The sequence below is a fragment of the Phymastichus coffea genome, unplaced genomic scaffold, assembly GCF_024137745.1.
Source record: "Phymastichus coffea isolate CEN01 unplaced genomic scaffold, Cenicafe_Pcof_1.1 PCOF00120, whole genome shotgun sequence".
Lineage (NCBI taxonomy): Eukaryota > Metazoa > Arthropoda > Insecta > Hymenoptera > Eulophidae > Phymastichus > Phymastichus coffea.
Genome location: NW_026706931.1, coordinates 112,832 through 126,821, shown reverse-complemented (window position 1 = coordinate 126,821; position 13,990 = coordinate 112,832). Strand labels below are relative to the sequence as shown.

The window sequence follows — 13,990 nt, the reverse complement described above, 5'->3', positions numbered from 1 at the left end:
AAACGCGCTCTCCCCGTTCCCTTCGTGAGTAAACAATCTCGGGCGATAATCAGGCTCCTCTCGTGCTCTTCCTCCTATCCGTTTGCGCGATCCCGTTTTCCACGACGAGAGCCGGTAAATAACTGGCGGACCTGCGCGCACGTCCTTCTCGGCGCACTCGCTACTGCTCTATCCTTGCGCACTCGAAGCTCACGTACGCCTCGCGCGTACTCTCGCCGCGGCGGCGCCGATGCTTCCTTTCCGATAGCTGCTAACCAATCGGGAGCGCACCGCTCCAATTGGCTCGGGCGGCCAATCACTGACGAGTGCTGCGATTATCAGCAGCGAGCGTTCGCCTCGCTCGCTGCGAACGCGGAGAGTCCAGCCTCGTTATTTGATCGATCTGAATTAACAAGAGCGTAGCGAGTAATTCATTGGCGTCGGTGCTAATTGGAAAACCTGCCAGGTGAACTGCCACGCAGTTTTCCTCTCTCTCTGCCCCTCCCCCTCTCGATTTATTCGAGTCTGGCGTAAAAACGAGGAGACGTACGCGCGTAGGTGTGTGCGTGTACGTGTGCCGCGGGCACACGAATGATCGCACGAGTGCATCGAGCTTATCGAGGCAGGCGCGCGCATGTGCGTAATTAGATGCCGCCGTGCCGTGCGAACAATAAGGAGCATAAGTTTTATTTAGCTTATCCGCGACGTCGATCTACCCGTGCTCTCCTTCCTCCGAGCTGCGCTCGCCTGCGCTCGCCTGCTGCCGAGCGGCCAAGCTTGTGAATGAAACGGCTTGTAAAATCAGCGAATTTCTCCGCGAGCAGCTGTCATAAACAAAGATTACTCGCGGCGCGTATGGATGCGCGCGAGCACCGATCCCAGTCCCCGGTGCATCACTCGAGCTCGGCCCTCGACAATAGCAGCTTGCATTGCTGACTTTCGGTGCCAATGCGGTAATTGAACGCTTGGACGGAGACGCAGGCGCGAAAATAGAGCCATTAGCGAGGCAGCCTGTCCGTCGCAGTGATCGGCCGGCGTCAAGGGCCCGAGGAGCTTTGGAAAGAAAGCGTCGAGCGGACGCTCGCGCGCGTACGGGATGTGTCCGAGCGCGAGCGCAGTAGCCGAGAAACAGAGCGCGACAGCAGAGCAGCTAGCAGCTCGCACCGAGTATTTGTACTTGGGCGTTCGTTTATGTGTTAATTGTCGCCTCGTCGGTGTGTGCGCGGGTGCGAAAGGAAGGGGGGGGGGAGGGAAGGAGAGTTCGTTAACAAGGTTAAACACCTCGGTCGCCTTAACGGCAAGATTAACGCTCGACGCCACGGCTGCTTTGTCATTATGATTACAGATCTGTGTGTTGGCCAAAGCCAAAGGAAACAGATAGCCGCGAGCAGCGTATATAAAGCGGAATTAATTGGCGCTACTTCTTAGGAATCACGCGCTGCTCGCTCGGCTAGACTCTCGAGCGCGTTATTTTCCAACCAGTACAAACAAAGCCGGTAATGAGCTGAGAAAGCTCGATGGAAAATAACCATTATTAATGCCTACGCACGAGCTGTGAAACGAAACTAAGAAGAAAAGATTTGCCGTCGATGAGAGCAGACTCGAGTTTGCGTAATATAGCGGCAGGCAGCGAGCAGAGCTCTACTCGTTGCTTCTCTCTCTCTGCCTCTCTGCGCGCAGCCCTTACTTCATTTAAATTCTATTATGGCCGATCTCTATTCCCTCTTTCCTATGAATATTCAAACTCGGTCCAGCAGCCGGCAGAGGAGAGAGAGAAAGAGAGGGGGGGGGGGGGGGGGAAGAGACTACCGACGCTCATCTATCGAGTATCCAAAGAATTAAATTAATATAGTGCAGAAAACAGCCCTGCCCCGCGCGGCTCCGCTTCCGCGTCGCCAGAGCAGCCGCATTAACATCCCTCTTACGTTCGCTCAGTCTGTCTGTCGCGCGCGCTCTCGGCAGCTAAATCGAGCGATGATTCAGCCGAATAAAAAGTGAACTCGGCCGCGCTGATTTATTAAAAGTTCGTCGCTCGCACCCGGACGGCGCGCTACAGCCCCGCCGCCATCTCGTTGGTCGGCGACAGGAGCTTCGAGCATCGTAAAAGTCAATTACGGAGTGTAGATGAGCTAGTTAAAAGTCAGGCCGAGCAGCGCGCGAGCAGATTGGCGCGAGCTCGAGGCCCGTCGCCAGAGAAGATCGATAAGCGGCGGGCGGCGAGCGGCGAGCGGCCGATCGGAAAAGCGCAGAGCCGAGGCGCTCGCGGGCGCGCGGCAACGCGCCGTTCCCATGTCACTCGCTGCCAAGCTCGAGCAGGTGAGTATTTACGCTGGCGCATATCGAGCCCGGGCGTGCACGCTCTCGCGAGACGCTAACTTATTCCGCGGCTAGTTCCACTGGCTGCTCGCGCGTTAATGCGTAATGAAAAAGAAAGACGAGCGAGCGAGCGAGCAGGCAGGCGGCCAGGCGGCCAGGCAGGATCAAGATCGAGGCCTGAGAGCCGCGGGCGCATCGCGGCGGCCGTTTATCGGCGATCTACCGGCCGAGTTTTCCCGATCCCCGGCGAGCCGAGCGCGCGCAGCAGTGCCGCATATCCTGCCAGGCGATGGGCGGCTGCGCTGCTCGGCGTAATGACGAGCCGAGCGAATCGTTGGATCCGAACGTGGAATCGATGCGCGAAGCATAATTTACAGCTGCAGCGGCGCGAATAATTTCTCGCCATTAGGCCGCCAATTAAAGTAACCGCGCTCGCGCATCGCCATTATCTCGTTGCTCTTCGTCGAGTTGCGGCTTGATTTATTTATGCATTATTTACTCTCCCGCGTCGATAGCCTGCGCGCGCCCTCGGCCTCGCTCGCGCTTAATGCATGTTTAATCTGTTTTTTATTCGTTCCAACGCCGCGGCGCGATGATTATTAATCCAGAGCGCGGCTCGAATCGCAGGCGGAGCCACTGGCTCGTGACGCCGCTGCGCCGAAGAAGAGCGCCCATGTCTGACGATAATCCCGCGCAACTACACACGAGCAGCGCTATCGAGCAGTTGCTTGAACTTCACGCTGCAGTTGGCTCACCTTGAGCGCAGCTCGGCCTGGGGCTGTAAAAAATTAACGACTGGCTCTCGCCGATCCGAGGCGAGAAGGCGCGAGCGAGAGCAGTTGATGCGCCTGGACGATTAGCGATTCCGCGAGCCCGCGCCTCGACGGTTTCGGCCCGGGCCTGCGAACTGCTTAACTAGTCGCGACCTGGCTGGCCTCGTTAGTGCGCCGCCGCGCTTATCGATAGCGCGCCTTTGCCGATTTATCGCCGCGCCAGCCAACAGGAAGAAGACGCGCGCCACAGTCGGCGCGCTTCAGCCGGGCCAATTACGTCGAGACAATCGTCCGCTTTTTCTCCGCCTTATCTGCACTCGCTCGTGTTTATTGTTACGTCAGTCTCGCGGGCTGCTTCGCTATCTCGCAGCCGCACTCGCTGCTTCGCAGGTGCGAGAATATGCAAATGTGGGAAAATGAGGCGCGCGCGCTGCGGCGAAAAGCGGCGAGGCAGCTCTCGCGGAATGATTCGCGTAAATCAGTCGCGCGATCGTCGAGATTCCGCGAAGCGGCGTCGGGGGCAGGTCCGCGAAAAAGGGACCGAGATCCGCGGCCGCGATAATCGCGCGGGGCAGCGGGGGGCAGCGGGGGGCAGCGGGAGGGGGGGCAGCGGGAGGCCGCGAGGGGCGCGTGTCAGCGAGTGCACCGGCCGGTAATCGGATACCGCGCCCTTCGGCCCGTCCGACGGTCCGCGCGACGATTGGCTGTTCGCTCCGCGGCCGTGTCGGCGGCGCTTATTAATAGCCTAATGAGCAGCTCTCGGCGACGACGAGGGCCGCTCGGGCTCCGTTCGCGCGCACCTGCAACGCGACTTTCCTCGGGGCAATTATCCGGCGGAAAATAGAAAACGAGGAGTTTTCTCGACGGGCCGGCCCGGAACGGCGGCCTATAGGCGCGCGATGGACGCCGCGGCGTATTACGCTCGACTGTCGGCAGCGCGTGAGAAAGGCCGCCAAGCTGAGAAAGCGATTTCATAAATACACTTTGCGCACCACGGAGACGAAGATTTGCGGGCTTTAGTAACGCGCTCGGCGATTATCGCGTCCGTCACGATTATGCCTAGCCGCCACTCACTCGACACACTGCGCGCCGCTGCTTTTTCTTGGCTCTTGCTCGCCGAGTCTCCTCTCTCTCTCTCTCTCTCTCTCTCTCTCCCTAATTTTCTCCAGCCGCTCAATTTCTTTTTCTCGATACACTTTCCTGGCGCGAGCGATTATTATAGGCCGCGCGCCGCGGCAGCCCGCGGAACCGGCGACGATGACGACGCGACGATCCCGCTTAACGGTTTTTTCGCCGCGTCTCGGCGCAGCGCAACGGCGCTCGCTCTATAATTCACGCGCGTATATGCTCGCTTTGATCTGTGAGAAATGTTTTATTCCGCGCTCGGGTCTCGCTCGTCGCTCGTCGCTCGTCGCTCGTCGCTCGGCGCTCGTCGCTCGTCGCTCGTCGCGCATCGCCGCGCTTTTGTCCGAAGTGGGCTGGGAACCAGACGCCAGCCTCGTGGCTTTTTTATTCGCGCTCGCGCTCAGTCGCACGAGCGCCGCGCGTCTCTCCGCTCCTTAATCGACGTGACTTACTAGTTCTCTCCGGGGCTGCGATAGCAGCGCGCGGCGCGGGCCCCCGCTCCGCTTATCTGCGCCGCTACTGTTATTGTACGCTCGCGCGCTAATGCCAGCCCTTTCCTCGCTGGAGATGCGCCGCGCCGCCGCGCCGCCGCGCGAGCAATCGGTCCGTTAACCTCGTGCGCGCCGCTGCAAAGACAATAATGCTCGGTTTTAGAAGTAGCGCTAACGAGCGCGGCTGCGGGCGCACTTTCGGGGAAATCCCGCGAGCAGCCGGTCATAACGCGCGGCCAAGACGCGCCTCGAGTGGCAGCTCGGGCTCGCAGTTACGACGCATTACGGGACAGCCCGCTTTGGCGAGCTCGACGGGCGTCGGCGGCCGCGACGGCGACGGCCGCGACGACCACGACGACAGCCTTCGCAAGCTCGGCTGCCCGATTTGCGCACGCCACGGCGAGCCGGCGACGTCCGCGTCGCAAGACGCTTCGCCGAAATGCAACTGGAGCGCGATCGCGCCGATCGATCCCGGCGCCCTCGCGGCCGCGCTGTCGCCGCCGCGGCGATCGCCCGAGCCTGCGTCTTTCCAGCGGCTGCCTCGCCGCGCCACCGCCGCCGCCGCCGCCGCCGCGTCTCGTCGCTAACGATCGCGCGAAGGCAGCTCCTCTTGCAGCCGACTCGTCAGTCGCCGATTTGATCAAGTCGTCCGTCCGCCAGTCGTGCGATTATCGTTAGGCGAGAGGCGGCCGAGGCGTCGTAAGCGTCGCCAGCTGCCTCTTCCCCGAACGCGAGCAAGATAATCGCGAGGCGGCCGCTCTCTAATAGTAATAACAATAATAATAAGCAGCACTAGGCGAGCGAAAAGAATAAGCGCGAAAGCTGAACCGGCGCGCACGGCACGCGCGTGAGAAAGTGTTGGCGCTTTGGCAGCGGGCGACAAGTCGTTTTTCGAGGCTACCTGCGCGCCGCCGGCAGCTCCGCTTATTAGGATATCCAAGTCGTTTATGCGCGAGCGCGCTAACGAGCATCGTGAAAGGGAGTAATGACACGGCCGGACGCGCTCCAGCTCTCTTTGACTTTTACGCGCGAGAATATAAATTTGCTTGCACACCGGTTTTGCATCGCAGCCGCGCCGAGCGCTCTATTCCGACGCAGCCTAGAAACGCTCGCCGGCCCGAGCTTTTTCCGCGCGCCAATCGAGCCTCGTCCTATTATCATCGGAGAACGCGGCTGCTGGCTCTCGCGCGAGAAGCTGGCCAATCGACGGATGCGAGGATTAACGAGCGAGAAATCGACGGCGAAGGCCGCACGGCGATGATCCAAAGATCCGCGCACGTGCGCGACTCCCCGACTGCGTCAGTGTAATCAGATATCCGCGGATACTCGAAGCCCTCAATTGGCTAATTTGCCGGCAGCTCACGCCGGCGCGGCAGCGGCGACGCGCCGTGTGCTGCGCCTGGGCCTGAATAATTTGCAGGCGCAGCTGTTTACCAGAATTGAGAATGATGAATTGAAGCGAGCTACGTCTCCGTATGCGCGACGCTTTGCGAGCGATCATTATGACGCCGACACTTATTGCCAATGAGATAATTGATAAATTCCGACTTTATTCTCTCGTAAAGTCGCGCGGAAAGCAGCCGCAATTGCGCCGGGGAAAAATTGCGGCGCACGGATGTCTGTATTATCGCGATCAGCGATAACGCGTAGGCGCGAGTCCGAGCCGCGCGCCAAGTCGTTGACCAACAGCCGCGGCGCGAGCGCTCGGCCAAGTTTCCGCTCGGGCCCGATACCCGTTGTGCGTCAGCGGCTGCGCGCACAATGTCCGGCAGACTGCTGCCGCGACTGTGCGTGCGCGGCCGAGCGGCGGCGCCGAACAGATTGGTCCGTGCGCGCACGCAGCCCGCGCGGACCAGGCGCGGAGTCGCGAGTCACGCGTACGCGGAGCAGCGCCAACTCGGCCGCGCTGCCGCGCCGGATAACGAGGCAATTGGTGCGCGAGCCGAGCCGCCGCCGCCACCCACCGAACGCCGCGCGCGATCGGCCCGACTCGGCGGCGGCCACCGGACGGGACGGCGGATCGAACGAGAGAGAGAGAGAGAGCGCGCACCCCGATGGGAGCGGCGAACGACGCGTCTGTCCGGGATGATTGGTCGTTGCCGAAACGCGCCCACGCACCGCCGGCAACAAGACCATTCGTCTCGCGGCGCGGCGGCCCCGTGCGTCCGCGAGCCCGGCACCAGCTCGGCCGAGCTGAAAAATTGAACTCCTTCGCCCTCGCGGCCGCCCTCCTTATTGCGTCTTTTTGTTTCGCTCGTTGGCCTCGTTTCTCAGCCTTTTCGCCCAGATGCATCAATCTCCAGCGGCGAGCATCGATTTTTCGCCCCCACCGCTAATTATCCGCGCTATCGCCCAAGTCCTGCTCGGCAGCAGTAAAAACTTATTTACAAGAGGCCATTCGAGCGATCGCTGATGGAGATTCAGTAAAGCCGGGGAGAAGGAAAAAATCAATCGAATCCTCACGGGAGGTTGTAAAGCATAAAACGTGAGATTCTTTCGGCCGGACGCGAAGGCTGCTGCGTGTAACTTAGGGCTTATACGAGAGCAATCTAATCGACAGCTTCGTAAAAGGAGCCATAAAATAATAAAATCGACCAGCTCTCGGATCCCTCTTCCCCCTCGCGGCCGGGCGAAAAATATTTTACGGTCGATTCGGATACCCCCCTTTCCAGCGTTTAGGAAAAAACTGAGCTATAATATACACCATTACCGCTGCGCAGCGTCCCACGAGTGTCAGTGTATTTGAAAGTTTGCATTGTAACGAGCATTCGAGCATTCGGAATCATCGTAAAATTACTTTTACGACAGTCGAGCTGCTTGTCAGATTGATTCCTGTATGAGAACATATCTCATTTTTATCTGGAAACTACTGGTGAGGTTCGACGAACTGTCCGATAGGCTGCTTACCTGTAAGGATGCTTTTATTGCCACCATCGTCCGATATATACAATCTCTTAATGGCAGCATTCGATTCGAAGATATGCAAGCGGTAAGCTCTTTAATTGCACGGGATTCCACCTTACGAGCTCTACTCCAGTGTTCAAACCGTAGATCGTTCGGCGACATAAAACAAGTTGCATCTGTAAAATGCATTCCCGTGCCTCGGCTGCATTTCAGGACGGCCACGCCGCTCGCACCAATTGCATTATCGTACAAATGAGTAGACTTCTTTGGGAAAGCTAATTTTCAGTTGGTTTATTGATCGATGAGCCTACGCTCGCGATCTGCGGACGCGCGGTGATGCTTCGATAGATTACAGAGATAGAGTCACTTGTCGATCGGGGCAGTCATCCGTACGTAATGGTCCGCAGGTTTCACAGCAAAAGGTTTGTTGTCGTTCTCAACGACCCACACAGCCCCGCTCTCCGCCTTAGCTATTATCTCGATAAGCGCCGAAGCGACACTCTTTGGTCTAGAAACACGAGAAAATCAAGAGAATGAAAGGCCACTGCGCTCCGTGCTCCGCGTTCCGCCACGTTCGCAGGCGTATACTCACGACTGAACGGGCACTTCGGTGAGAACTTTTTCCTTGATACTATCGGAAATGAAATCCAACAAGTGATTCGGCACGTGCTTGATGAGGTTAGTTTTCGTCACACCGGGACACAGGGACACCACTCGAACGCCAGTCGTGCCGAAATTTTCCTGCCACGAGCAAACAACGTGACGGCCAGTGCGAGCCTCGAAGAACAAAGAAAAAATTCGCGCGGAAAATACGCGGCTCACCTTCATGCATCTTGTAAAGCCGACGATGGCGTGCTTGGTTGCGCTGTAGAATGGCAACAGAGGACAGTCTGTGAGGCCCAGTATAGCATTAACATTGACAATTAGTCCCCCTTTGCCGCCTTTATGCTTGCCCATATACGTTATGGCTAGTAAGCTGCAGTTTAATACAGCTTTCTAGTAATATTCGTAAAATTAATACCGCTCCTTCGCTAATAGATACCGCTCCATAGAAAATAAACCGAACGATAAGCTCACCACATTGACATCGACGAGCCGCTGTATGTTTCGTTCGTCTGCTAGGCCAGCGTTGTTCACGAGGATATCGATGTATCCTTGCTCTCGAATCACTCTTTTGAAATTACCTTGAAAGAGGTGAATGTCATCGTCGCTTACCTCTAGCTTCGAACGATAGATCGAGTACCTTCCAGCTCTGCGTCCACGGCAATGTCTCCCGGGTAGAAGCGAACGCGATCGCCTCCAAAAGCGTTTTCCAGCTCCGCCATTGCCGCATCTGCGCCGCTCGACTCGGCCAGATCGAATATTGCAACGAACTGGAGGTCACAGCGGTTATTAGTCGCAGAACGCGAGAGGAATCTTTAATCTCAAACGGACTCTTTACCTTTGCACGGTTGCTCAAGAGAGACTTGGCGCTCTCAAAGCCCATCCCGCCAATACCCCCGGTTATAATGACGACTTTGTCTTGGACGTTCATGTCTGACGACGGCCAGACGTTGTTAACCGCGAAGAGCGACTGCGCGACGAAAAGTCGTTCGACTTCTGCTGATAAGCTCTGCGCTATTGATCTATCGAGATAGCGTTATCTCGAAGGCATTTTATCAGCACGATTTCACTGGTCAAGAGGCGTTTGTCGAAAGAGCTGCGCGAAAAGACGTAGCTGCGCAGAGGCCGTAATTCACTGCTCGCGCGCAAACAAGCCAGCACTTTGGCAGGCTGGTAATAGTCGGCGCGAAAGCGAAATCGAGACAAAGCCACTCGGAGCATCTGGAGCGCTTGGATTAATGAAACGTCCGACTTGGTGGGCGTCCCGTTTGACAAGGCCGTCCGCGGAGCCGCAAGTTTTCAGGAAATGAGCTCCAGTGAAATCGATTGCTCGGACGAAGCGAGTCTCGGACGGCGCGGCCGCGCGAAACCGCGCGAAACCGCGAGACGCGGCCAGGACGGCTCGGCTCGGCTCGGCTCGGCTCGGCTCGGTATTTATTGTTTTATGGCGGCTCTCGTGCGCGGCCGCGGCTGTTTTTTTGCCGCGCGCTAACCAATTACCCGACACCGCGGTCGGCATCAATGAGCGTGAAAAAGCAAAAAGCCTGCGGCCGCCGAGAGCACGACGCACGGCCATATAACGCGCGAGCGAAGCGCGATATGAAAAACGACGTGATGCTATTGGAGCGCAAAACTTGCAATTAGCGTAAAGAAGATTTCCGCGCAGGAGATACGCGTCGCTAAATGAGCTCGCGGCGTATTATTCGCATTTTTCGCGTCGAGTGCGCCCCGCGGCTCGACAATTTCGTCCGACTTGCGCGGTTTTTCAGTTTTTCCCTTTTCCTTGGTTTTTTTGCTTGACTTGGCACAGCCCGAGCGCAAACGAAGACCGATCGAAGCGTTGGCGTGGCCCAACCCAACCCAACCCTGGGCCGAGTCCGCGCGCACTTGAGCTTCGAGCTTTTCGCATAAATGAGAAATAGCCCGGCCAAGCGCGGCGCGTAAGCGACCGGGATCGCGGTATATTACGTAAAATAGAAGCTTAATTGAAGGCAAACAATAATGCGATGAGGGCCGCAGCTCGGCAATGGCATTTGTTCTGCCGGCTGTTATTTTCAGCCTCTGCTGATCCTTCCTCTGTGTGGCCGCGTTTCTCCGCGCCGAAGATATGACATTTCATATACGCGCACACACGGACGCGGACGCGCCATATCCGCATCTGCGCGCGTACTCGCGCTCTCCAACGACTGGCAATTGCCGCATTCTCCGCAATTTAGAAAACTAGATCGCTATTAATTTTACATCCCGGGCTGAATATCTCGAAGCGAGCGAGCGCGAGCGTTGCGCAATCAATTTTCATGTTATTTCTGCGCATCGGATCCTCGACGATAAATTAGGTTGGCTCTTTCGGCGAGTGCGCTCGAATCGAGCATTTTTCGGTCTGCGAGCGCCAGCCATCGCTTCTGCGAGCACGCGCAAATTTATGGATCCGTGGGCGTTCGATTTTTATTCGAACCTCGCAAAGTCACAAATGAGCAGTTAAAATCGAAATTAGCACAATTAATGGGGTAAACAAGGACGGCAATTTATGCGCTATAAAACACGTTAAAAATTATAGGCGAATCTTAAAAAAATTGAAACTTCGACGTTTTACGATCGAACAAGATGCACAAACCGCCATAGTTAGGCAAGATTTGTAGCGCCATAAACTTTGTTGACGTTATTCCCAAGGAGAGTAGTTTCTCCGGCAGGGCCACATCGACTAAAAAACGAGGCGGCATGGGGGACCGAGTGCACGGGCGCCGACGACGCGAATCAATGAATGCCAATCGGCCGATCGGGCCGCTCCGAGCTACCGTGCAGCCGAACAGCCGAGCAGCCGGCCCGCGTGAATCATCGCCGAGACGCTCGCGCGTCCAGTCCAGTCCAGTCCGCTCGGAGGCTCGTTTCCTTAATCTCAACGATGATCGTCGACCGGGCGCAGCGGACACTTTTACGAGGAGCGTCGCAGCGCGACTTCGCGCCAGTTGACCCCCGCGCCAGCCGACTTCCCACGGTTTCGCGACTTCTTAATGCCATTAGCGGCGTGCTGCGGGGCGCGACGGAACAGGGCCTCGCGTTGGGCTGGCGCGCGACCGGTCCGCGTCCCGTCCCGTCGAGGGCCAAAGGCCGTCCGCGGCGCTCCTGTTCCACGCATTCGTCGACGTCGCGCCCTCTTTATTTATCGCTAAACGCTTGGCACTTGGTTTTTGCCGGGCCGTCGAAAATTGACGATTCCGAGAAGCGGCGAGAAGCGGCGAGAAGCGGCGCGGCTGCGGCTATATACAATGCGCAGAAAAAACTGCCGGCGCGACGGAGGCAGCGTCGCAGTCGGAGATGCTGAGATGGCGCGGGTGTGGTGGGGGCACGCGCGACTCGCTCTTTCTCTCCTTTGGCCGAGGTATTAACGAGCTTAAACGAACGGAAACTAAGTGTCTCGGCGGACTGAAATTAATTAATCGCAATCGTCGTCGCGGCGCGGTGTCGCTGCAGTCATTCGCTCCAGTTTACGGCTGATCGTAGCTATCAAGCCCGAGAATCTGTGGCCGTTCAGCATCTTTTTCACGAGGCAGCGCGAGCGCGCGACTCGTTACGCATTGATTTTACGGCTGCGTCGCTCGCCTGCCCAAGCCTATTCTCGCGTCCATTCGTATCGGAGCGCCCTTTGCGCCCGGAAGCTGGACAGCGGCTCGCGCTGCCGAGCTCGCACCGCGACGACGTCGCCGCCCACTCGTTTTTTCGCCTTTTCGCCTTTTCGCGTGCCCGCCCTACTCCGAATTCATTATCGCTTTCTCAATTGGGACAATCCTGCCTGATGCGCGATTAATGGCTTTATAACTGCAAATGCGATACGATCTCGCAAACGGCTCACTGCTGATTCAAACAATTTTCGACACATGTCTCCACCGGCCGCGGCCCTTCCAAGCGCCAATTTCTATTTCTGGAACGCCAGCTTATCCGCCGTCCTCCGGTTCTCCGGTGGCGCGATGCTTTTGATAATTAAAAGACGACAATCACACGAGGCCCACTGGAGCTGGCCGCGGTTCTCACAGGCGGAGTGCAGTGCACGCGCTCGCGTCGTTCCCGAAAGTCCGATAGCATCTTTCCGCCGAAAAAGAAATCCGCCACCGCGCGACAAACGGGCAACGAGGGAAAGGGGACGGGCGACGAGTCGCAGATGCGCGCGCCTCCGTTTCGTTCGTATTCTTAGCTGGCAATATTTCCAATTGACCAACGCTCGCGGTGCGTCCTTACTCGACAGACTTGTAATCACGTCGAGCCTCGATTGGCTTTGGCTGCTTTCCACTCGCGCGACGCCAATTAATCGACATGTCACGTAAATAAATTCCTGTTTGCCCAACTTTACGAGGAAATAACCGATACGTTTCTGTGTGCGTGAGAGAGAGAGAGAGAGAGAGAGAGAGAGAGAGAGCAGGCTTTCCTAGAAGTATTTTAATTTAATAAAGTTCCGAGGCATAATTCGACGGGCAAGAGAATCGCCTCTACGTGACACGAAAAATCGTGGCGCATGTGTCCCGAAAATTTTCGAAAGTCGATTCGAAGCAGTAGGTTCCTCGAATCCGCTGCTTTGGAAAGCAGCTCACCTCAAGAGGGAGGGGGCTCGACACTGCGTGTCTAGATGGCCGCTCATATTCGACGCGATATCGTGTACGTAGACGTGCGCGCGACGAACGGAATTTATAATTAGAGAGCGCACAAAATACTAGATCGCACGTGATGGTTTACGATGTGACGGGCGGATTTTTCTCTCCACCTCTCCTGGATATTCCTTTGCTTTGACTCTTTCGCTTTTTCTGTGTCAGCCGCTTCACAAAGAAGTGGCAATAATTGACGTTACTTAGAGCAGCTGCTTACCGGTGAATTTCATGCGCCACGCCGCCGTCGGTGAAATCTGGTTCAGCTCGAAACTTTCCAGGCTCGCGCTTGATGGGAATCTACTGACAATGGGCATGACTTGGATCTTTTATTTTGAAAGATTTCGAAACTTGTTTCGCTGAATTTCAATTTTCGTACCTCCGCTTTGTTTCCTGCGGCAAATAAATAAATCAAACTGATTTGAATTTGCCGAGCCGAAGGCGTCCTCGACAAGGAGAACGGGGAGGGGAACGGGAAACGAGCGAGAGGCAGCGAAAAGCTGCGCGAGATCGAGGCGCTGATTGCAGCCGTTCAATCCGCAAGCTCGCCCGTCAGTCCCCGAGTGGCAGACGAGCGCGCGGAGTCCGCTTCAATTAGACTCCGGGCTGGCGGCTGCGAGAGCGCGCGACGACGTTCGCCGGGTTCGCGGCGGCGGCTCCGCCGATCGACCGGAGCCACAGGGCCTGGCGAGCTCGCGGCGACGGCCGGAGTCTGAAGGACGCAGCCGCGACTCGTAAATCTGGCCGAGCTGTCGGTGCTGCTCCCCCCGCCGCGTGTTCCGTTGATTTAGCATTCAGCACTTAAATCAATTCGTACAAGTTTGGTGCTCGAGCAGCGCGGCGCGCAGTTCGCGCTTGCGGGCGGAGGGGTCGCACTTTGGAAAGCAAAGCGCGGCGAAGGAAAGGAAGAAAAGAGCGACTGCGCGCCCGGGCGCAGATGGGCTCGCGCGCTCTCCGGGCGTTCGTTACAATTATCGCGCGCCAGCCAGAAGCAGGTCGTCGCGGGCCATCAGCCATCCGTCATCGACGCGGCCGGCCGATGATGCGCCGCGCGAAAAAGTCCGCCGCGCCGGCGCGCTGGCTGCGCGAAAGGGGAGCCAGCCAGCCAGCCAGCCAACTTGGAAAGAATAAATGGCAGCTGAGCCGAGAGAAAGGCAAACAGTAA

At 57.3% G+C, this 13,990-nt stretch overlaps 1 protein-coding gene across 1 annotated transcript; it reads right to left on the bottom strand.

Annotated features, from left to right (window-relative positions):
- Positions 1 to 7,862: 7,862 nt before the first annotated feature.
- Positions 7,863 to 9,388, bottom strand: LOC131671194 (alcohol dehydrogenase-like). The gene is made up of 6 exons (XM_058947446.1): positions 9,030 to 9,388; positions 8,832 to 8,961; positions 8,666 to 8,772; positions 8,411 to 8,584; positions 8,181 to 8,329; positions 7,863 to 8,096 (listed from the first exon to the last, which is right to left on the bottom strand). Exons 1-6 carry the CDS (start codon positions 9,120 to 9,122, stop codon positions 7,952 to 7,954), a joined length of 798 nt encoding a protein of 265 aa, XP_058803429.1. The 5' UTR covers positions 9,123 to 9,388; the 3' UTR covers positions 7,863 to 7,951.
- Positions 9,389 to 13,990: the final 4,602 nt, after the last annotated feature.

What these genes read in the sequence shown, in the direction of transcription:
- LOC131671194 (XM_058947446.1), bottom strand. Translation starts at nt 9,122, where the DNA reads ATGAACGTCCAAGACAAAGTCGTCATTATAACCGGGGGTATTGGCGGG. An exon ending in GGCTCGTCGATGTCAATGTG is followed by an intron (nt 8,585 to 8,665) that starts GTGAGCTTATCG and finishes GAATATTACTAG; the next exon opens with AAAGCTGTATTAAACTGCAG. An exon ending in GCTTTACAAGATGCATGAAG is followed by an intron (nt 8,330 to 8,410) that starts GTGAGCCGCGTA and finishes TGCTCGTGGCAG; the next exon opens with GAAAATTTCGGCACGACTGG.